The sequence below is a fragment of the Ictidomys tridecemlineatus genome, chromosome 3 (assembly GCF_052094955.1).
Source record: "Ictidomys tridecemlineatus isolate mIctTri1 chromosome 3, mIctTri1.hap1, whole genome shotgun sequence".
In the NCBI taxonomy this organism is placed as follows: domain Eukaryota; kingdom Metazoa; phylum Chordata; class Mammalia; order Rodentia; family Sciuridae; genus Ictidomys; species Ictidomys tridecemlineatus.
Window position 1 is genome coordinate 152,968,683 of NC_135479.1, and position 25,041 is coordinate 152,993,723.

Genomic DNA, 25,041 nt, shown 5'->3' on the forward strand with positions numbered 1-25,041 from the left:
TACTTGGCCTTGATCAGATGGCCTCTGTATAAACATGAGTCTGTGATCATTTATTTCTGGGGCTCAGAGAATGAGAAGAAACAAATTTTGAAACAAAGTTGTATTATGATAAGGTCCTGTCCACATTGAAGACCATCTATCTCAAAGTTCCATGGTGAAATTTCTCACATCTGTTAAGTATGATTTTCTGGGTTATAGCTCATACTCTATAAGCCCAGGCTCAGAATGTCAGCAGGGAATCAGTAACTGCATAACTTCCTGAACTCTCCTTCATTCTTTTATTCTTCTCACTTCCTGTCATGGATCCCAAGAAGAATTCAGGAGATGTTGGGACGTCTTTGTCAGCCCTTAGTGGTCCCCTCCCTCAATCTCCCCTGTGATCCTTCCCTCTGTACTTTTCAGAAGACAATAAGAGGGAAAAGCTTCGCCAAACACTATTTTGAATAAGAGACAGAGACAAACTGACATGGATAGATACCCTCCCAGAAACGAGCATGGCTTGGGTTTAGAGTCGAGAGCTGCAGAGTCCAATAGACATATAATGGCAGCCACATATGCATTTGTGGATTTTCCAGGAGCCGCATTTAAAAAACAAAAGAAAACACAAAAAAAATCACTTTTAATAATACATTTTATTTAGCCCAATAAATCCAAAATGTTATTGTTTTGACATGTAATCGGTGTTTTTAAAATCCAAATGAGATAGTTTATATCTTTATGATTCTTATTGTCTTCAAAATTGGGCATGTGTTTCATGCGCACAGCTCATCCCAGGTTGGATTAACCTCCCTCAAGAGCTGGAAAGCTACACATAGAAAATGGCTACTGTCCTAGACATCACATGTCCCCAGGAATCTGTCTGTGAGGGGATTGTGTTCTCAGAGGACAATCTAGTTTAGTGAATTATATTTTGAAATTGATTTTCTATCCAACTGAATCTCATTTGGTAGTCTGACCCATTTCCAACATCTATAGGCTCTTTGGTAATTTATCACCATCTCAATGGTTTGGAAATATCTCCCAATGACCAAAACTATGTTAAGTAAGGACCAACTCTCAGTCCAACCTCCACTCAATATACAGCTCCTCCAAAATGAAGCACCACTCCCTCTCTGTCAAGTCATTTTAGTTCATCTCTAATTCATGAATTGTGTTCTACTCCCAATCAATTTTCATTCCTAGTTCTGCAAGAAAAATACTGTGAATTGCCACAGAAAACAACAGCATTTTATACTTATCTCTCTTCTCAAGGATCAGAGCTTGGGACAGATTCCAATCCGCTGCTTCTGACTACAAACCCATTTGGAAGGAAGGTGAGAAAAATACAAATATAAGGAGGAATAGGAGTTGAATTGTCTTTTTGTTTAACCCCAGGCTGTTTCTTAGGAGAGCAGGATATGCTTTGTTTTAGTCGTTGATGAGAGACAGCCTTGTTTCACAGTCTTTCTCAATTCCAGTGCCATGAAAGGAAATCATTCACTGGTAATTCCCTCGAAGAGTTGGTAGAAGGATCAAGTCTTTTAAATTTGGTTTAAATACAGTTCAACAGAAATGAACTGCTCAGATGCCCCATCCCTGACACAAAGAAGTCGAGAGTAGATAAAAGTGTTCAAAGAAGCCGGTTTTTAATGGTGTTTACTTTTGAAACCTTTTATCACCCACATACTCTTATCTACCCCCTCTTTACCCAGATTTTTCCTTTTGGTGGGAAACGGGTTCTATTTTCAGTGGATCACTGGTAGATTGGTCCAGAAAAGGTGTATCTTGACCCAGATGCCAGGACTCAGTTTCTTCAGTGGACACATATTGCCTGGGGGCTTCCCAGCACATGGGGTTGAAAGAGCCTGGGGTCCTCTGTATCAGGCTATCACATTCGGACTTTGAATATATCACACAAAAAAAGGGAGACTTGAATCCCTGCCCAGAGAATAAAATCTGAGATGCCTTGGTTCCGTTGGTGCCTGGAACTTTTACCTGCATAGACTTTAGTTCCTGCCCGTTCCCTAGAAAACTTGTCCTCCACAACCAGTCCAGCCTCATTGATCCCTTTGTGCCCCAAGCCACTTCACCACAGCTAAACCCACCCTAACACCTCACCCAGACCCGATATCTCTTCCTGAAAACCTGCATCCTGTGTCTTCATCTCCTTATAACCTTTTAATGTAAACATTGTATCCCCATTTTACTGTATGTTCCTAAGGGCAGAGACAAGGTTTAGTCACCCTTGAGCCTCACCATCGAGGCTGGTACCATGTCTCATTCATAAATTGCCTTGAATGAATGAATATTTATGAAAATGACAAGGAGAAATGCTACAAGGGTGGCTTCGTACCTGACTCATTCTCATCATCTACCACACACCCTGAAGCACAAAATCCTGCCTGGCACTATCATGAGGAGTGTGTTTCTTGGAGTCACAGGGTCTGCTCAAAATGTTAGATGCAAAGCCAGGTCAAGGGTTTTGGGGTGTGTGTGTTTTTTGGTTTCTGTTTTGTTCTGTTTTGTTTAAACTCACATTCATGACCAAGATGCAAGTTATTCACCTCTGGTCTGCAATAAGGGAATGGAAGGGAAGGACAGAGGAAGTGAAGGTGGAGAAGAGGATGACATCTATTCACTCAAGTGAGCACACACATACACAGAAAGAGAGAGAGAGAGAGAGAGAGACAGAGAGAGACAGAGAGAGACAAAGAGAGACAGAGAGACAGAGAGAGAGAGAGAGACAGAGAGAGAGGATGGATGGAGAGAACAGAGGCTTACACATTCATCCATAATACAAAGCCAGGAACATATCTCCCAGGAGATGCCTCGGATTGTTAACCAGTCTCTGTGAGGAAGCTGAAGCTGCCCAGGCTTCTGTAACTCAGGACATTAAAGTAGTCATGAGGCTCAGCATAGTCATTTTCCCTCTGCACACTGCAGAGGACAGCAGGGGTAGCTCCTGCCAGTACATAGTTTCCAGGGGATGAGGAGATGCTGGGGCTCCACTCCTGCTGTGCAGGGGGTGATCTCCTGAGGTCACTTTCCACCGAAGGGATTCTGAAAGATGTCTTCTAGAAACAAACAAATTAAAAAGTGAGTATATGGAAATGATATTCTAAAATGTCCACCTGCTAAGTGTGCATCACTGGCTGATGATGGCAAGTTTAGACTCATCTTGTCCCGAAGAAACCATCATATTCCCTCCCCAACAAACTGCTCCTGCCCCTACATTTTTTCTTCTGATTTATGGCACCAGAAACCTGGAAGCTAATGCTGAACTCGAATCATCCATAAAACCCATCCAACTTGATTCCATTTCTGCTTCTGGTCTTCTCTGCCAACTGCACTTCATACCTTCCTGACTCTAGACTCCCTATTACTTCTAACCCAACTTCACACAGCCACCAGCAGTAATATTGTGAACATGAAAATTGGATCCATCCATACGTCTGTGTAAGACTCTTCAATAGCACCCACTGCCTACAGCAGGGGTGCTTCACCTGGCATGCACAGTTGGACTTTAGGGCGTTTGCAAATACCCTTAAATTGCATTAAAAAGTTTATTTTAGGGGACTGGGGGTGGTGGCTCAGTGGTAGAGCACTTGCCTTGCATGTGTGAGGTGCTGGGTTTGATTCTCAGCACCACATATAAACAAATAAATAAATAAAGGTCCATCTCAGCACCACATGTAAACAAATAAATAAATAAAGGTCCATCAACAACTAATAAAACATTTTTAAAAGTTTATTTTAAGATGCATTCTTTGGGGAAGAATATCCATAATTTCAAACCTTCCCCACTGGAGACTGATTCCTCCAAAACACCTTTGTGACTTGGTCACACCCACCTTTCCAGCTTCTTCTCCTGCCTCATACCCCAATTCCTGGGGTCTAGGTGCCAGAGAGCCACCACTTATTAAGAATCTTCTTTGAGCCCCACTTGGACTAGGTCATGCATGGAACTCAGAAACCACTCTATCGTGTCTACTTTGGGATGCACTGAAAGGACAAGGGAAAGCTCTGTGCCTCAGCATGAATCCTGCACTGACCCTGCTTAGTCTGATTCCAGGCCATGCTTTCTCCTCAGCCAAACGGCTTCTCCTCTCACAGCTGCACAGGGCCAGACACTCTTTCTTGCCTCTCGATTTTGTGTACCCTGTGCCCACTGTGCATTCCCAGGTAGTTCTATTTATTCTCCCCAACTCAGCTCCGCAGCCATGTTGTCAAGAAGCCTTCTCTGACCCGCTTCATCCCGTGAGCTGGAATATGGTGTTCTCTCTTGTAACATTCAATACTCTCTCAGATTTATCTATTTATCCTTCTATCTTCTCCATGTTCCAAAATGTGACGTCACTGAAGGAAGGGTCTGGCTCTATTCTTGGCAACCTCAGAGCCCCTAACAAATGCTTGATATTTGTCTTAGGGACTGAAATGCAGATGCAGGCCCCGGGCACATACATGTACACACATACACACACACACACACACACACACACACACTTCTACAGTCTCATATCTAAAAGAACCCGATTTTCTAAATCAAAGCAGAGTCTCATTACCAGACAACTACAATTATACTTATGGACACTAGGGCAGAACAGTGACATTTGTTTAGTAAAATCGGGGATGTGAAGTCAGCCATTACCTCCATGTGAGAGCATCATAGATGAAGGTTGTGTTAAGACAAGGAAATTGAAGACTAGCAGGCACAAGTGGATGACAAAAGAAATGCTTATTGACATCTCAGTGCAAAGTTGACACCCCCTCGGCCTTATTGAAGAGTGCTGTAATGCAGGTCACCGACCCCACCATATGTCTGAATGACAGGATCACAAAGAGCCACACAGACTTGGAAAATAACAGCAACAAATGCACACCGAATTTCCTTCTGCCCACAACCACTGTTTCCAAGGAGGGAAATACTGTCCCAGGCATCATCTAGTGTCAAGCCCAGCAGGGCACAAATATAGGCTGCGAGGCTGAGAGGGAGGGTAAAGGCTGTGGGGATGGGCACAGTGAACAAATGTCAAAAATCAGGGATGGAGGGAGGGTGGGCTGGGGTTGCAGCTCAGTGGTGGAGCATGTGCCTCCCACACACATGTGAGGCACTGGGTTCGATCCTCAGCACCACATAAAAATAAATAAATAAAATAAAGGGAAAAAATAATGAGGGATGGTGACTCACTGCAGGCCTGAAGGAGTTGGACCTAGAGACGCCATAGTCTCAGAAGCACAAAGACACATCAGTGATCACTCCTTTCCAGTAGAAGTTGCTAAACCTTAACATAAATATGAAGAAGATGGTTATCAGTGCTCATGATGTATGTAAAAGAACTACTACATCCCTTGATGCAATCCAATCCATTTTAAAAATATGAACCCTTAATTCTTTCTCAAAGAATTAATGATGACCTTTTATGCTTATGTGTTCTTGGTAAGAATGGCCACCCTTGCCTTTTGATCTTAAAACTATTTTGAGTTCCAGAGTCCTCTGAGAAATGCAAATATTCCTGAGCTGGGTCCCTCAGCTGTTCCATTTCCATTCTGTCCTCTGTGAGGGATCTATAATTACAATTGGTATAAAAAATAGGTCTGGGATTAATGCATTGATGTTGTCCTAGAGGACCACAGGGAGCTAGAGAGATGGCAGCTGAGTCCCTCTAGGACAAACACTGGCCTCGAGGAGAATGTGAGAGTGAACACCTTGGTTGGCTGAGCCATTGCACAGGATCTGGACATATATACCTTTCTTTGCTCTCACTCCCCAGGGGGCACTTTTCCCAGTATCTGCTAGCCTAAAACATTTATTCATATTAAATCCATAGACTGTAAACAGTTTGAAACACAAGGTATTATGAAGTACTGTGGTAAATAAAATTTATAAAAATTATAAGAACCTAATAAATAATGGTTACTAATATTTGCCAGTAAAAAAATGCCAAATGCCTTATTAAATGAATTGTTTGACTAAAGTTTTCCCACATCTTTATAAGGGAAAGCCATAATTATCCAGATTTTACAGATGAGGCTTAGTAGTGGCTCAGCTACTGAAGTTACTGAAGAGCTGGGACCCAAACCTAGTTCTGCCTGATTCCAAAGACTAGGATCCCAAAGAGTGCAACCTGCTGGCTTCTAGGGTCTGCAGGAAATGTCGTTGATGTCATGCTCAGATTCCTACATCTGAATGGTTCTTCCATTCCCCAGAAACTGGGAGCATTGGGCTGTGAGCTGCCTCTTCTCTGGTGAGTTGCTCTTGGCCTTTCCTGGTGAGCAGTCAGTGGTCATTGGCTGAAGCAGGTTTTCAAAAGGCCAGCTCCTTCCTTCAATGGGCAACCAATTTTGTATATAATTCTTGCTTCAGTCAAGTCTCAAGCTGAGGTCACATTCATGCTGAGCTTTCTTCCCTTACCCTGTATTGTTACCTTCACTACCCTTCATCTGAGGGCCCATCCCAGTAAATCATTCTTCCCAGTTGCTCCTGAGAAGGATGCTGCAAGGTAGCCATAGGGAGGGGACTGGGGAGGGTATACTTCCTGGTGAAGGCAATGCTGACTCCAAGACTTGTGAAGAAATGGGGTGAGACCCAGACGGAAGGGGACTATGAGCTGGTGCACTAGCTCTGGTATTTGAGAAGTATGGGGTGAACAGAAATTCTTAGGACTCTGGGAGTGACTGGATCTTGATAAGGTCCTCTGATACACTGAACAGAGAAAGTGACAGGCTCAGACACATCACCAACTTCCAACCAAGTGTGGAAGTCAAAGCTCTTCCTTGGCAGCATCTAAAGAGACACTCGTCTTCAGCAGCTGAAGACTAGGCCCAGGAGTTAATTGTTAAGAGTGACAGAACCTCAAAGGACTCACAGACTGGGCAATGATTTCATGCCAAAACCAAGGTCTTAATAGGAAAGGAGGAGACTCTGAGTCCTGGGAGGTAGATCTCTGGGTAGGTGCAGTGAGAGCTTTGAAACACCTGCTTCACTTGCACCACCAGGAGCTACAGAAGGGGGTCCCCTTTTTCCTGATTGAATATAATCCCTGCTCGGATCTGCCTCCACCTCCACCATCAGACAGGGTAAAATGTTGGTCTACACTCATGGTGGAAGTGATGGTTCTGCTAAGGAAAGGGAAAGGTTATACAGAAAAGGACTTGGCTTCAATGTACTACTAGCAGGAACTAGGAGATTTTTGCCTGGGAGTGGATCCCAAAGGTGAGGGACCTGAGGTGGGTGAGAATATGGACTAGATAAAGGCTAATTTGCCAATATGGGCACATATCTCATGACACAAGATTTAACATCTTCACAAGGGCCACAAGAGAAAAGTAAGAGCATACTGTTTTCAATGGAGATGCTAACACTGCTCCAGCAGACAGTGCAAGAAGAAAACAAAATGCTCAGAAAAAGGAGAATGGTACAATGAACCTACCAAACTCAAGATGGAGGAAGCTAAAATCCCTGGGTCACATCTGGCCCACTGTTGGTTTTTGTACAGTCCACAAGCAAAAAATTGTATTTACATTTTCAAGTGATTAGGGAGAGAAAAAAAAGAATAAGTAATGTTTCATGACACATGAAAATTGCAGGGAATTTAAATTTTAGTGTTTATAAATAAGGGTGTATTGGAACAAAGCCATATTCATTCATTTAAATATTATCTATAGTGCTTCCACACTACAATGGCAGAGTTGGATTTTTTGCAAGAGACCATATGGCCCACAAAGCCTAATTTACTATCTGGCCTTTTACAGAGAAACTTTGCCAATTCCTGTAGTAAGTAATTTCAAAAATCCAAGAGTTGATTCTGTTGGATCTCCTAGGGCAGATCCAGGGAGCACTTCTTGTCCTAAGGTGGGAATGGATGTGCCAGGGAGGGCCATACTAGCATCACTGAGAAGTCCACGATCTCTCTCCTCGACAGGCAGGGGCTGAAGTAGGAGATGCTTTGCAGAACTGGATCCCTAATAGCAATGGGATGCGGACACCCCAAAATAAGAAGGTGCAGATGGCAGCACTTTAGAAACGAACTGGGTGTAATTACTGCAGGGGGAGCCAAAGAAGCCTGTTTCAGGGGATATTAAGATGGATAACGGAGCACAGTATTCCCAGGAGAAATGTAGATGGGCAGCCAACAAGAGCATTGCTTAGATATTTAATCAAAGAACATTAAGAATATACAAGAGAAGGCTGACGTCAGTCAGCCCTGAGGAAAGTTTAGATCCCTTGCCCAGTTTCCAGCTATCTAATCAGTATTGGTATAGATAAGGTCCACCTGTCCTTGAGCTCTGGTCTCCAACCTTCTCCACCCTCTTCTGTGCCCTAAGAAAACTGCCCTACATATACTGCATAAGTGGGTTCTCTTGGCCTCCATCTTAAGTTTGGGTTCAGTCAATGTTGAACAGTAGGGAGATGGAAGAAAAGAGATTGAGGTAGTGGTTTCTATTCCCTGCATTCTCTCTGCAGGGTGGCCTTGGACTGGTTGTGACACTCAATTACTGATTATAGCATTTCTCAAGGCAGCCCTTCCATATAACTCTCTGTCCAAGTTCCAGTAGTGCCCTATGATCTCCCCTAAAGTATAAGAGGTGGTTACAACACACTGCTACATCCCCCTTTATAGTTTCCTTTGTAAGTCCCCTTAATAAGTGTTTTAGTGAGCTCTTTCACTGCTGTGACTAAAAGTCCTGACAAGAACAATTTTAGAAGAGGAAAAGTTTATTTGAGGGCTCAGTGTCAGAGGTCTCAGTCCATAGACCAAGCTCCATTCCTTGGGGCTCGAGGTGAGGCAGAACATCATAGCAGAAGAGTGTGGTGGAGGGAAGTGGCTCACATAACGATCAGGAAGCAGAGAGAGCGAGACTAAGCTCAGCTCACCAAATACATACCCAAAGGCTTTCCCCCACTGATGCACCTCTTCCAGCCACACCCTACATGCTTTTGATTACCACTCAGTTAATCCCATCAGGGGATTGGCTCTCATGACCCAATCATTTCATCTCTCAGTGTTCTTGCATTGTCTCACACATAAGCTTTTGGGGGACACTTCCCATCCAAATCACAACAATAAGCGTCCTCGAACAACCCAATTTCAAACTATGTGTTCCATGGGGAAGCTTGAATAATGCATGCAAAAAATGTTTTGAATGAGGAGAGAGAGAGCATTGGAGACTACAGTCAACACACAGGACAAAAGCAGAGAGGACCTGAACTAAAGAGGAAGCAGTAGAAACGTCAAAAAGCAGGCTGGGAAGTAAAACACTGCAGACAGGGAACACCGGGACTTGATAGATACTGTCTTTGCACATTTTCTTATTTCTCGATCTCCATGTTGACCAAAGTTAATCTGGGTGCCTGGCATGAAAATGAACCAGCCTTGAATACTTAACAGAAAAAAAACGTGTTCCATTGCCTCTGAAGAGGCTTTAATCCTTCCATTCCAGAGCTGCAGAATGCTGGTGACAGCAGAGGACATCTGTTCACCAGCCACCATAGCAGCTCCCTTCCCAGCTTGCAGATCAATGTCGTGTTTCCTCCTCTCCCACCAGCCTATCACTCCTCTCGTTCTCACTTTCCCTTAGAGGTTTCATTTCTTGACCATGTCAGTTGTGACACCTGTGACATAAATGAAAATACTATAGATTGTGGGCTTCCTTGTTAGTACCAGGCACATCTCAGCCCCCACTGGGTCCCCCACAGTCTGGCTGACCAGCTCTGGTGAATGATTAAATATACATGGCATCATCCCTGTGAACCAGGCAGATCAGTAACCTCAAAGCTTGTCTTATAACCACAAAGAGAGGGTTTGAATTGTGACACAATAGAGATTTTTGCAAACAAATTAATGTACCAAGAAATCAACTGTAATATAAAGCCTCCTGTAATTTACACAGGGAAATCACCATGGTGTGAGCTTTTCCTACCTTTGAAGAATCTTTAGTTCCTAAAGGACCAAATTAGCAAGGTCCCTACAGGTGCCTTTGAACTGTTGGACCTGTGACTAGGGAAGACCTGGGCAATTTGAACCTCTCTGAGGATGCATGACTTTGGCTCTGCCACCAAAATATCTTTCTGCATCCTCATTTCAATCTCTTCTTGGTCAGGTAAGATTCGGGTGAGGAGTCCTGGGCTCTCATCATTTATGAATCAGGTTGAAGACAACATATGTCAAATAGAACATGTAATTTTTTATATTATACCCTTGATATTGGTGGTAGATTGAGAAAAACAGAGTAGGTTTATGAAAACTGTCAGAATTTAAGATGTTAAATATTAAGCTAAAAGTCCAAGATGAGTCCCTGATAACAGATATTAATATGCAGGAAAAAGTGTAATCTCATCAGTAGCATTAATAACAGTAGAAAAACATATACAATGAGGTCAAGGCAAGGATATAAAATTAAGACTGTTTAAAATGCAAAATACCTTGAGGTCTAAGCTAGAGAATATTATAATGATACTTTCTTATTAAGCAATTCTTATTTATGTAATTCATCCAAAATCTGAGACCTGGGGAGAAAATCAAGTGTGTGGTCTTCAAAAGATCAACATGAGTAAAAGCAAAATAAAACAAAAATTCAACTAGAAGTTAAATTAGAAAAAAAGAGAAAAATTAGAGGGTGGTTCTTTTCTGGGAGAGAGAGAGAGAGAAAGAACGAACTCACAACAGGAAAACAAAATGGAACCAGAGACTAAGGACACAAAGTTTGACCAAATTCCTCTCTCACTGGGATTAGCGAAGACCTAGTCAGATGGAGGGAAAGTGGCTGGTTAGGAATTAGGAACTGAGGGGCTGCAGTGACTCCTGTGAGGATCTTGGCCCCAAAGACCCCAAGGCATAACAAAGGTGAGCCGGCTGAATCTGCCTGCTTGTAGGAGTCAAGTTTCAAATGCAAATGTGAAACATGACATCCTAAAGAGGAGTTCTGCCTCTGGTGGACCTCGGTTGACTGTGTTGCTTTGAACCAAACCTTCTCCTGAGAAAAACTAGAAAAGATCAACGAAATATTAGAAACATCTGCTTGAAGAAATTAGAGATCTGAAAGATCAATGAGGAATCTAGGGGTGAAAGAAGAAACCCAGAGAGACAGATGGTGAGAATGTGGGGACATTTTCCCCTGGAGAGAATTGTCTGAAAGTTATAGCTGAGAGGCAGATAAGCTGCAGAGAGCTTCTGACAAGAGGGACAAAAGTTGGGTTCCGAAACCTCCTTGGAAGGGAGGACTTTGGAAAATATTATGGGTTTTTAAGTGGATCCCAAAGGACCAAGAGCAAGAGAGTAGCCGAAATTGAAATCCAGCACAAAAGCCCCTCAACATTGATTTAATTAGGGTGACCCGGGATTGTTAGTGCCTCTAGACCTGCCACCCACCAGGTACAAAGGGAATAGTCCCTGGAGGAAGATGATATTACCAGAGCCTCGAATTATTGCTATCGTTTTTCATGTAGAATTCACCACCCTTAATGAAAAGTACTAGTTAAGAAGATAAGTTATGACCCATAAACAAGTAAAAATAGGCAATAGAAAAAGACTAAAGGAGGATCCGATTAATAAAATGATCAGGCACAAGCTTCAAAATAATTGATTAATATTTTCAAATAATTTAAAAGACAAGATTGGGAATTTTGACAGACTATGAACTATTTAAACAAAGAATAGATACATCAGAAGAGATACTTAGGAACCTGGAAGGTATGTCAGAAGAAAACATCTACTATAAAATATAACGAGACAAATGGATGGAAAATACAAAAAAAAAAAAAAAAAAAAGAGAGAGAGAGAGACTCAGAGTAGTGTAGGAGAAAAGTGAAAATGTCTAAAAATACCTGTCATTAGAGCTCCAGAAGCAGAAGAAAGCAAGATTGGAGAAGGAAGATAGGAAGAACTAATGGCCAGGATTGTTCTAAAACTGACAAAAACCATCAAAACACAGATTGAAAAGGCACTCCACCCCAGCTCCAAACAATAAATACAAAGATGACTACACCTAATTATATCATGGTACAATTGCTGAAGAAAGACAAGGGAAATTTAAAAGAACCAAAAGGAAAGAAAAAAAAAAGACATTTTCAAAGTATCAAAAACAAGACCTGGTTTCTCAACAAAAATATAGGAAGCTAGACAATGGAATAATATTTTCCATGTCCTAAAAGAAAATAATCGCCAACATAGAATTCTATACCTGGCAAAACAAATGTATTATTTTTACATTCGGAGGAAAAATATTTTTAGACAAACAAAAACCAAAATAACTCCTCACCCACAGACCTGCAGTAAAGGAAATACTGCAGGACTTACTTCAGGCACAAGGAAAATGATCCTAGTTACAACACAGGACATACAGGACAGAGTAAAGAGCAACAGAAAGGGTGGATCTAAATGAATATCGACTCATAAAACAATAAAACCCATTTCTTTGGGGATTTAAAATGTAGACAAAACTGCAGGGTGTGGTGACATATACCTATAATCACAGCGACTCCAGAGGTTGAGGCAAGAGGATCACAAGTTCAAAGCCAGAATCAGCAACTGCCTCAAAATTAAACATTTTTTTTTTTTAAAAAAAAAGGGTTGGGGATGTGGCTGAATGATTAAGCAACCCTGGATTCAATCCTCAATACAAAAAAAAAATGTACAGATAATTTAAAGGCATAGTAATAACAGCAATAAGTTGGAGAAGGGGGGAGATAAAAAGAGTTAACATGCTCTAAGATTCTTGTATAACCTAGGAGATGATAAAAGCACTAATTTATTAGTACTAATAGAGATATTAATTAGTCAGGGGTACATAGCTAACAAATAGGTTTTTTTCCCACTATTTCAACTTTTTTCTTTTTTAAATTAAATTATTTTTTATTCTAATTTGTTATACAATGATGGCAGAATGCAATTCATTTCATATTACACATATAGAGCACAATTTTTCAAGTCCCTGATTGTACACAAACTATTTTTCCCACCATTCATATTTTCATCAATGTACTTAGAGTAATGATGTCTAACTTATCATTCCTACCCCCTTGCCCCTTCCTTTCCTCTCCCTCCCCTTTGTCCTATCTAAAGTTCTCCCATTCCTCCCATGACCCCCCACCACCACCCCACCCCTCCTACTCCCCACCCCCGCTCCACCAGCCCTGGATGGCCATTGTTAGTGAGCATCCTCATATCTAAGAAAATACGCGGCTTTTGGTTTTTTGGGATTGACTTGCTTCACTTAGCATTATATACTCCAACTCCATCTATTTACCTGCAAATGCCATGATTTTATTCTCTTTCAATGCTGAGTTCCATTGTGTATATATACCAAAGTTTCCCTATTCATTCATCTACTGAAGGACATCTAGGTTGGTTCTACATTTTAGCTGTTGTGAATTGTGCGTCTATAAACACTGATAAGGCTGTATCCCTGTAGTTTGCTGTTTTTAAGTCCTTTGGGTATAAACGGAGGAGTGGGATAACTGGGTTGAATGTTGGTTCCGTTCCAAGTTTTCCAAGGAATCTCCATACTATTTTCCATGAAGATGTGGGGGGAAAGGCACACTCATACATTGCTGGTAGGACTACAAATAGTTTTTTTTTTTTTAATAATAAAGAAAACTATTTTGAATTAAAGAGAACCTTAATTCAAAAGATGACAGGTAGAATGGGGGGAAGGCAAACATGAAGAAAAGATGGTAGGTATAAATCCACACACATCAGTAACAACAGCACCAAGTACATAGTCCAGAGGGAGTAATTTTGGACTACAGAGATGAGTTATTAACTGACTACAACCATCCTTGGAGGAAGAGTGGGTCAGAATCTAGGAAGAAGCTCTGGGATAAAGAAGGAAAACAGTTTGGGAACACAGGCTGCATTCCCCAAAAAGTTTGTGTAGTGAACTGAATAAAGGAGAGTTGGGCTACCAGAAGAACCCAAGAGATCAGCCAGACCAGGGAGTGAGGACTCCCCTGCTCATTCCAAGCAAGAGCTTCCAGTTTGTAACAGCAAGGACACTGACATGGTTCTTCACCATGACAAAGCTTTCACGTGACATACGCCACCCGTTCATCACAACTTTGTGATATAGAGCACACAGAATGACAAACCCCATTTTACATATGAAGAAGCGAAGACCTGGAAAAAACCATACACTCAGTGCCAAACTAGAAACTAGATCTCTCAATTCTCCCTCTATTACTCTTTCCACCACAAGACCTCTAACCTGAAGCAGCAGAGGATTTACAACCCATTGATCTTGCCGTGCATCTGTGGTCCCCAGATTTTTAGTGTTCATTTCCCATTCTACAGAAGTGCTGGGCTACTCAGCCCCAGCTAAGAGTTGTGAAAAATTAAATGAGCTACTATAAAGAAAGCCCTAGCACACAGTAGACATCCTCTAAGATGCATGAAACTTAGAGTAGATGAACTCCCAGAGTAGTGGCTTAAGGGTCAGGCAGGAACCAGCAACTGCAGACAGCAAGACAGGTAGGATTCGGTTCCACCTTCCAGGAGCTTCCAGCCTGGAAGAGGGACAAGGGAAGAACCTAAATGCATTCAAAGGCAGAACAATGCCAAGAAAAAGGTACAAGGGGCAACAGGGGAGGTCACATCTGGCTCTCTCTGTCTCTCTCTGGACAGAAAGGACTGAAAGCACCAGGTGGCAGGGACAGAGATGTTCTTGACTGAAGTGTGTAGCCAGAGTCATTACCTTTTTAGCCACTGCCACCATCCCGATGACTGCTATGCCGATGACCCCCAGCACTGCAAGCAATGGGACCTGGAACCCGACGCTGCGCTCTAGAGGGAGGACAAAATAGAGGTGAGTGGCAGAGACCCAAAGCGAAGCTGCCTTCCCAGGGAAACCTCAGCTTCAGGGCCCAGGGACACACAAGTGCCTTTCTCCAACCACAGGCCTGGAATCTTTAAGTCCAACTCTTTGGACAGCAAAGAGTCCACCTGGACTATCAGGAAATCAATGACTCATCTCCAAGTATGGTCATGCCTCCTGTATTTGAACCAGAGCAAGTTCTTCTTAGCACTCCTTTCCTCTATCCCACAAGATCATCTTCAGTAATCATGAAATGAAAGAATTAATACCATCAGAAGAAAATCCAAAAAGTGAGCAATTTCTTGCATTACACTTCATATACATAACCATATCATTAAAATCCATTTAATTAGAAATGCAATAAATTAATATCAAATTATGAAAAGAAAAGCCATGTGACTTTTCTCCTTAACCCTTATTTCCAGCTCAGCTGTGAAACTCTGGAGGGAGGAAGGCTCTGGAGCCTTATCCTTTGCTGTTTTACCAGCACCTGACACATAATAGATATGAAATATTTGTAGCATGAAGGAGAGTATGAACAAGCCAATCTCTTTAAGACATAAAATATAATGGAAAGAAAAAAGAGGCAAGAGGGAAGTTTTGAAGACATGAGTGGTATTTGATTTAAGGAGAATATGAGAGAACCCAAACAGTTGTCCTGATGCATGCTGTGCTATGGGTAGAAGAGTTTCCAGGCCACTTCATCCCTCTTCTACCTCCACCCCAGGACCTTAGGAAGGACCTAAGAGTCCAGGGCAGACTTGGAAAACAAGGGTCTAGCAGAGGCCTGGCCTTGCTACCTTCTAAGGTCTGAAATTGCTAGAATGGCTGCTAAGGTCTCCAATTCCCTAGGACAAGGGCAGTATCTGTCCAAAAGCCAAATGCCATGCTCCTCCCACTCTGAGGACTCAGTCTCCATAGGCCAAGCCAGGCATCACTGACCACAGCAATGAAGTTCACACAGTGGGAAAGAAGGCAGATAGGAACCAGATATCAGACACCCTGCAGGAGTCAGGGTGGGCTGCAGAGGGCTACCCACAGAGCCCAGATAAGATCTGTGCTCATAGCTGAGGTCAGAGCCAGCCTGGGGGACAGGATTGAGACTGGATTCTCTTCCATCTTGATGATAGAAGCAGAAGGTTAATACCACGGCCACGTTTAAGGGGAGGTTATGATAATGAATTTGTTTAGGTTTAGAGATATAATTAGGACCAGAAAGTATTTTGGATATTAAGAATATCACCTTCATTGGAAATTTCTGTTTGAAGTTAAAACTCCAATTCTTCCATTCACAGTCATATTCAATGATCAAAGACTTCAAGGTCTTTGGAACAGAAGCAGCCATAGAGCAAGCACCAGAACATGCAGCTGGAGCAGGGGTGGACTCTGAAAAAGGATACTTAAGACTCGTGCTTAGTATCAGGTGAGCTGTAGGGTTAGTTCTAGCTTTAAGGTTAGAAATAGCTTACATGTGGTAGTTACTAGAAACTTGGACTAAGGTTTGAGATTAGGGTCAGAAAAAAGTTAAGGTTTGGAGTTAGTGCGAGTAATTATAAAGGTCTTGCAATCCAGATAAGCAACTAAGCCCTTGAGAAACAGGAGGAAAACTACATGTGACCAGTGGTGGCCCTGAGGTCTGCCAGGGCAAAAAGAGTGGAAATGTGTGGTCCTTGGGCAGGAGTGGATCAGGGGTCCAATAGAATGTCTTCTGAATGCTCCTCCCCAGAAGGCCCATGAGATACAGGGAAGACACTTGCCCCTTCATTTCTCCATTTTCCCATGGAGAATAGCTGTGCCGCTGTGGCCAGGGACAAGTATGCTAGCTAGGAGCATCAGTCCCTGGACATGTTTTAGCCTATATTATATTTTCTCATGTTTTAGCCATGAGCAAACATAATATAGTTCCCCTGTGGGCTCCAGTTCCTGGGGCCTCCATGCCATGGGGGTAGGAGGTGATCTGTGTGGATCCCACCCTATCCCCAGTCCTGCAGTAGCTGATGAGCCCTTGGGCTTATGACAAAAGCCCAAAATGGTAAAGACCATCAGGTGGTTATGCTTGCTGGTCCTCTGCTCTGTTATTGTCTAGATCTCCTCTAACCACAAGGCAATAAATAGTATAATAACAAGTGTTTATTAAGTTAAGCTTATTATGTGCTCAGCACTGTTACAAGACCTGATTCATAACAGCTCATGAGATTGTTCACCACATTTTATGAATGAGAAAACTGAGAGAAAGCTAAATAATTTACCCATTCCAATATCAAACCCCAGTAATGTGATTCTGGAACCTAGGCACTTAACTACTCATGGCATTTGGCCTCAGTTGGGACCAGCCAAGAAGTGACATTTGAAAGGAAACTTTAAGGTAAACTTTCATTTTCTCAATATACACATACTTTGAAAACTCCTGAAAATTAATCCCCAACATAATCAATGTCAGAAAGTAGACATTCTGAGTTTGGAGGTCCATGGAAGTAGAACACCTGTGTTAACATCAGCTCTACCACTCTGTGCAACTAGATACAAGCCTAAGTTTTCACCCTCATCAAACAGTCAAATAAGAATCACATTCACAGTCAACGCTTACATGGTGCTTACCATGATCCAGGCACTGATGTAAGGATATTTTCTTGCAGTAGGTAATCCAATCCCACATTAGCACCTCATAAGGTCTTACATACATCCTTATTGCACAGATGAAAAAAAAAAAAAACGATGCTCAGAGGAGCTGAGTAATCTTGTCTGAGGTCAACAGCAAAGAAGAATTTGAATCCAGGCTGTCTGGTGTCAGAGTTTGAGCTCTGAACCACTCCCTATACTATCTCTCAGATAGGATAATAATCCTTTCCAACTTTGGGAGAAATGGTTTAAGCATCCAAGGGGGTAAGGACTGAAGGAATTTTGGAAACTCTGAAATGCAAAACCAATGCCAATTATTGTACAATAACTAGCTCTGATCTTTATAAACTTAAGGGCTAATTATAATGTGCATGATTGACACTAAATCAATAAATGAGCATATGACCTTACCAATCGCTCTTCCTTGTAATATAGATAAGCTCTGCTTCCCACTCAAGAGCAGTGGCTCTCAGTCCTAGCTGCAAATTGAATCACCAGGATGCTTAGGGATCACATCACATCCTTGTTTGCCCCTAGAGATTCTGATTTCATTGGTCTGTGTGAGGGCCCTGGTATCAGAATGCTTTAAAAACTCCACAAGTGATTCGAATGTGCTCCAGGACCGAGCTTTGCTCCCCAGACTGTGTCAGGATGGCATTTTCTATGCTGCTCCTGAGGAAATACCTGAGCTTCCTAGGACCTCCAGGAAGATGCTCCCCTTGTAAATCCCATCAGGGTAGGTGTGATAGATGCAGAAGTACTCCCCCGTGTCATTCGTGGTCAGTGAGCGGAAAGTGAGGCCAAAGTGAGGGCCCGGGGCCACCCGCTCACGGAAGGCCGGGTTGATGTACCACCCATATTCAGTATGACAAATGGCTAGAAGTTGGTCCCGCTGTTCCCAGTTGACTTGGGTCACTTCAGTCATGGTGAAGGAGAGATGACACTGTAAGATGACCGAGCCACCTTCCTCTGCAGAAATGTTCCCCTTCATCATTATTGTGCCTGTCGTAACTTTTAGGAAAGAGAAAAGGGGCACACGTAAGTTCCAGGTCACCCGTGGGCCTATAACCTCCCTATAGAAATTCCAAGGGGGCCAGAATTGGTTTTAGGAATGATCGTTTCTCCAGTCCATCCTGTCCCTCCTCTAAACAGACCACTATTGTTTCTGTTTTCATTTCGAGAGGCATTCCTCTTCCTCACTGTCAATTAAGTCTCCCAGCCCCAGCCCTTGGCTCCTTCCGGTCCTCTTGCCCTTTTTCATACGCCTCCATTCTGTCCAGCCTGGCTCCTTTCCTCCATCACCTCTACTTCCAGAGCTTTCTTCTGTCTCCCCACCTCTCCGCCCCCCCCCCCCCCCGCCCCCACTCACTTAGCGCCTTGTCAAATCTGCATTTCCTCCCCTGCATCCCTGAGGACCGGAGCCCAGAGACACCTCCCTTGTCCTTTCACACTCACTGCCCCGGTTGTATAATTAGCACTTTATTAAGGGCCTGGCTGAGGCTGTGAGACCTAGCACTTCGCCCTCTCAGGACATTCTGCCGTCTAGCCTCATGACCAGCTCTTTGATTATTTTCACATCCTTATTTTGTCTCCCCCAGAGACAGCACCACATCTTTGACTTTTCTGTGTACTCCAGCAGCCTGCTCCCGTGCTGGGTTCCTTTGAAGCAAAGCCTGGCTATTTCATTGATGGACATTGGGGGTTTCTGGAAAATCCTTTGGGGAAGCCAAGAAATTCAGGGGAAAGGAGACTTAGCCAGAAACTCTGCTTCTCCCAACCAAAACTATTCTCTCCAATGCTCACCACCCCCAGCATCCCAGGGCACCTCTCCAGTCTTAAAAGGTTCAGAAAGCAACATTAATTTGTTGGCACTACAGTTTTTAAAAAATATTTCTGTTCCCCCCTTCTCAGAAATATTTGTCTAAGGTTTTTGGTCTATAAGAAATCAATTTAACAAAAAATTACGTCTGTAATGGTCAATACTTCTGGAATCTATGAGGAAGATATTATTGATCCATAGGAAACTACTACCAACAACCTGGAAGATTCCTCAAAAATAGAAAAAGAAGCAGGAGAGAGCTTCTAAAAGCAAATTGCTTATTCTTCCTTTTTGCCCTCCTTCTTACTCCCCTCTCCTTCTCCTGCCTCCGTTCTAATGCTGGCTGGTTGCAACCCCCCACCCTGAAGATCCACAGCCCTGAGGCTCAGCCATCCAATACAGGTGCATCTCATTCTCAAAGGTCTTTTCTCACTCGAAAGTGAGAACACAGGACTCTGAGAACCATGTTTTCTTGCTTCAAACTGGTGGCAAGCACCAGTTCCCTGAAGAGTGCCCTGGTCTCTAGGTCAAGCTCAACTTTGCTCTTTCCTCCTCCCCAAGTTCAATAGCTTTCCAGGCCTTACCTGAGGCGAGGAGGAGAGCCTGCCTCAGGCCCTGGGCCCAGATCAGGAGCAGGCACCAGTGCATGCTTCTGCCCAGGGGGCCTACAGGAAGCAGATGTGTCCTCTTCTGTGACTGAAACTGGCCGACTGCAGATGGCAAGATGAAACCGAGCCTGTGAGGAAAGAGGGTCTCGGAAAAACTGAGCTCACGAAAGCAATGTCAGAAACAGATAAGCTCACAATCTACATAGGGTGAGCCACAAGAAAGACCGTGAAGGAAACACAGTGAAAAGTAAACAAAAATGTGGTTAGAGGTATACTAGTCTTTGGTGACTGTTAGTCAACTGATTACTTTAAATTCTGCCTTAAGGCAGTTTTTAAAAATCAAACTTTAGTATCTAAAGAGTTCAAGGGCACCAGAGCAGTACCTAAGATTCTGGAGAACCTGTTACTGATCCAGAACAGCTCACTAGGCTCCCTTGACTTCGCCCTGCTGAAGAGTCTGCAACCTAACGAAAACTTGTAAGTGTGGGTACTTACAGGTCAGACACGGTCTGGGACAAGGGTCCAACAGAGCAACTCTCCCTTGAATGACGTGTTCTCCTCAAATCTTATCCCTTTGGTCTTGTGTACCTGAATTGAGACTTGTTGAACTTTGGATTAGTTCCTCGGATGCAGTAGACTCAGGAGACGCTACAAGAGCAAGTTCTCCTGTCCACAGTGACCCCATGAATGTCTGAAGTATGGAGAAGAGTGAGTCCTGCTGATCTAACTCTGGGAAAGCATTGGTTGACGCTTTTCTGGGGCTCCTGGCTCATCACTAGGTCTTGCTGTTGACTAGCCCTTCCTTCTTCTCTCCTTCTCTGTCTTCCCCTCCCTTCATTCATTTAAAAGTCCCTGAGTACCTGCAAAGTACCAGACTCGGAGGCTCTGAAGATACCAAGGTGAGAAATTATGGTCTTACAAAGCTTCCTCTCTGGTGAAACTACTTGAGAGAAGAGATGGAGGACCATATTCATGGGCTTCCTAGACTCTCAGAACAGCTATCCTGGGCACGCTCCTTGGTAGATATACCCCAAATCTGCATCTCTTCCAGGGGAAACATCCAAAGCCTAGTCCTGTCCCCTTCATTCCAGCCACATTCAGTCTCCAGCCCTCCTTCTCCCCTGCAGGGGACTCAGACCAGCTTCTTCCCCTCCCTGGGTTCTTCCCATTCCTCACTCTATACATGACCGTCGCAGCCCCCTTCAGACCCTTTTACAATGCACACCTTACCAGCTTCTCTTTGCCCACCCAAACTCGACCTCCTTTAAGGCTCACATCAGGAGACATCTCCACTACCTTTCAACAGCCACAGTGCCATCAGTTGAAGAAGTGATAAAGCCAAACTTATGTCCAAGGGGAAGTGCTGGGTTGAACAGGAGGCATTTTGTCCAAATCAGTTGCCAGATCAAGAGGTACCAGAGGTGGGAGAGCCACAATCAGCTAGTGGGAACGCAGCACAGACAAAGGTAGATACTCAGATTCACAGCCCAAGTTTCTATAGTGGAGCAGGTGAGGTCCAAAAAGGTGGGTTTATCTTACACAATGAGAAATCCAAAGAAACCTAGAGTTGCTTTATTAAAAAAAAAAGTTTAAAGAAATTTCCTATTTATTTCTAAGCAACTAGTTCACATAGGGATATGGTCATGTCCATTTTGATCCATTGTGCTCTTCCTTCAAGGGTGACAGTGAACAGAGTATGGAGTAATACCAGGGACCAAAGTCATCCTGGTTTGGTGATCTTGGGAAAATTATTCAGCCACTCCACCCCTGTTTCCTCATCTGCGTATAAGAATAACAATACTTCCCTCAGAGGGTTGTTATATGGATTCAACAAATGAATGTCCCGTAAGGTACCTTGAAAATGATATTGAGGATAATCAGAGGAAGATAACCTTTTTCTATCTAGTGTATTTCACCATGAGTAAAACCCCAGTCTCCAGACTCCAAAGCCAGGGTTCTGCAGCATCTTCTCATTCCTATGGATCTGAGATAAAAAGAAGATGATACGATGTTTTTTTAGGGAAGGAGTCACTGCGGCAGTCAGAGCTTGAGGCTGCCCTGATGGAAAGTAAAGAGCAGAAGCATCTCTTCATGGAGACCTCTGCAAGGCCCTCTGTGAAACCCCTACAGGGACTCCAGGTGGGGAGCTGGCGGATCCATCCACCTAGCCAGAGTGAGAAGCACAGCTCTGAGAAGTGGCCTGGCAGAGAGCACCTAAGACTGACCATCCCGTGCTTTGGGACCAGTCAGCAGCCCCTGCAACACCACAGGAACCTCTGAGGCCAGCCAGGTGCTGACTCATATTTTCTTTGGAGGTTATGGGCTGGACAGGCCTGGTGAGCCTTGGTGCAGCTGGGTGGGTGTAGGTATTGGAGAGCAGATTTCATATTGCCTAGAAAGGGGAAGGGGTGCACACCTAGCATGTAAAACACTCTCCAGGACACCCTTCCATAGCTCAGCCTGCTGAGAGCCCCCCAAGACCCCCCAGCCAACTCCTCAAGCCAAGTCCTGACAACATGTGGCTGGCAGGGACCACAGTTCTGAGAAAAGAGGGCTGAGTCTGGTCATACTTTCCACAAGGCCTGTGAAAAACTGGGGGCAACTCGGTGTCCTCTCATGAGACAAACCAATTTCTCAGAGTTTATGTGCTCCGGCCTCTCCAGACCTCTCTTTGGCTTGGAAGTAGGGGCAGGAGCTCCAGGGCTCTCACGCTGTCCACTCCATCCCGTCCAAGCCTCTAACAGAGAATGGACATCCTGCAACTGCTGGGGGCAGTGACTTTCTCATCCCACACTCCCACCCCCCCTCCACAGACCAGTGCTTCCTGATGGCTGCGTGTTTGTGGTAGAAAGCAGCAAGAAAGAGGGTTGAGGGAATATGGGGGACAGGAAGCAGTGGGAACGAGGAGGACAAGACCACTCTAGGCACCAGGAAGAGCAAAGCCACTCTTGTTACCTTGCCCTGATCTTGTACAACCCAGGTGCCTTAGCTGAACTTTTAAACTAGCCGAATCTTGCTTAACATTAAGGACAGGATGCCTGAAGGCCACAAGTTCTTCAGGTAAACCGGCTAAAACTGGTCAGATCTAAGATGGCTGCCAGAGTGACACAGACGACCTCTAACTTCATTATAAGAAGATATTCCTCCCCTATCCATCATCCTTATTTTGCTACCCTATGTCTAATAACCTCCTGACCCCCAAGGGTAGGAAGTTCATTTTTAAGTTTATCTTCCAGTTCTTCTGTGTTGGCCAAGAATAAAAAGTCTCCACTGCTCAACTGGAACTTAATTTTGAGTCCAAGAAGGAAAAAGGACCCAGCCTTTGGGGTCAAATTTGGTCATCCCATGTCCTCTGACCCCTACCTGCCTTGCAGAGTCACCTCACAGGAGAGAGAGAACTCAGCAATGGGACAGTCGTTCCAAAGCTACAGAGGAAGCTGTCTCAGCAAACCAAAGATTGAACCCATAAGGAATGCCTATGATCTGAGGTGTAGTAATAAGTCTGTGAGCCGCAGGGCTTATGGACAACAGAGCTTCACAGTGAACAAGTGAGGAGAATTTGGGGTCAGATCTCTGACTTTTGTTTGTTCAAGTTCCCTTGGATGATATGACTCTGAGGACCTCATCCAACCCTAAAGGCTGCCAAGAAGTTCAGTGGACTCTGGAAGATTTTCTTTGCCTTTCCAGCTGTGAAAACATGACAGAGTCCTCCAAGATAGGCTGGAAGGTAGAGTCAGATAAAAACTCTCTGGGAAAAAAGCAGCTGATCCTGCCTCCTCTTAGACCTCCCATCCACCAACATTGCTTCCATCCTTTGCCTCCATCCTAGGTGGGATTACACTATTGTATAATTGGAAAATTTATTTCATGACACTTGGTAAGGCAGATTTTATTCATCATGAGGGGTATAGGCACCAAGGCAATGGGATTTTGCAGTGGAGGAAAGAGATGGAGCTCAACTCTCAATATAGCATGGGCAAGTGGGAATTTATAACCATGGAGCTGGTTGGCACTCGGTGCATTAAAAATTACTAAGAGGAAACATCAGGGATAGAGAACTCCAAATAAACCAACCTAATGGGATTCTTGCTGAAGACAGGCCGGGATGACCAGACATCACCTGAGAAATAGTGAATGTTAGGACCTGATCAGAGGAGAAGCATGATCAGATCCAGCAGGTCAGGGACTTCTTGCTCAACTGATTTAGCAGGACTTCTCGTGAAAAGTGGATTTTACAAGAAGTACACAGATGGGCCTAGAAGTTCAGAGCCTGACTAAATTTGGTCAAGTGAAGAATATTTGTTACTGTCAACTCTTTACATTATCAACACAAACCCTGCCCCAATATGCCTTGGGAAAGGTACTCTCTACCCTTGAAAGCTTAATTTCTACTTTCTGACACCTGCAGCCCTCAGTCATTTAGGACAATGAGGACTAAAACAGAAGTACAAGTGAGCATATCATTCCAATCACCCCTAGATCATCAAGAGAAAGACTGCCAGGCCTAGATGATTTCACACGGGGACTACAGCAAACATTTGAAGAGCAGATCTTTTCAATGTTGCTTAAAATACACAGACAGCATAATGGAAAACTTCCTAATTAGTTCTATGAAGTAAATTGAAAATTGATGTAATGCCCCTCCCAAAAAGGAAATTGATGTAAAAATGATAAAGATTGTATACAATAAAAGAAAAACAGATCCCAATCTTGCTTCCAAATTACTGAGAAAAATTCTAAATAAAATATCATCACGCGGACTCCAGTAGCATATTAAAATATATATATAATGACCAGGTAGTGTCTACTCCAGAATGGCAAGAATGCTTCAAAGCTAGGAAATCCATTAATAGTAAAAAATAGATCTATATTTTAAAAAGGATGTGGTCATTTCTTTTGATTCTGATAAGAAATTTGACAAGAGTCAGTAACCGTGACTGAATTTTTTTAAAAAAACAGTAAGAATCAAAAAATTATTTCTCTACATACTCACACACACACACACACACAAACACACACACTCACACACACAGAGTGAGTTAATCCAAAATCTAATATCTCTTTTAATGACAAAGCACTAGAGTTATTCCCACAAAAGCCAAAAATAAAAGATTTACTGGATTCAATTCAATTAAGTTAGAGAAGCAGTTAAAAGAATAAGAATCATCTTTTATAAGAATTTATAAGGGCATAAAACTATCACTTATG

At 43.3% G+C, this 25,041-nt stretch overlaps 1 protein-coding gene across 1 annotated transcript; it reads right to left on the bottom strand.

Annotated features, from left to right (window-relative positions):
- Positions 1-2,076: 2,076 nt before the first annotated feature.
- On the bottom strand, positions 2,077-19,873 carry Tigit (T cell immunoreceptor with Ig and ITIM domains). The gene is made up of 4 exons (XM_005327607.4): positions 19,810-19,873; positions 18,074-18,417; positions 14,668-14,754; positions 2,077-3,053 (listed from the first exon to the last, which is right to left on the bottom strand). The coding sequence occupies exons 1-4, from the start codon at positions 19,871-19,873 to the stop codon at positions 2,817-2,819; spliced, it is 732 nt and encodes a 243-aa protein (XP_005327664.1). The 3' UTR covers positions 2,077-2,816.
- Positions 19,874-25,041: the final 5,168 nt, after the last annotated feature.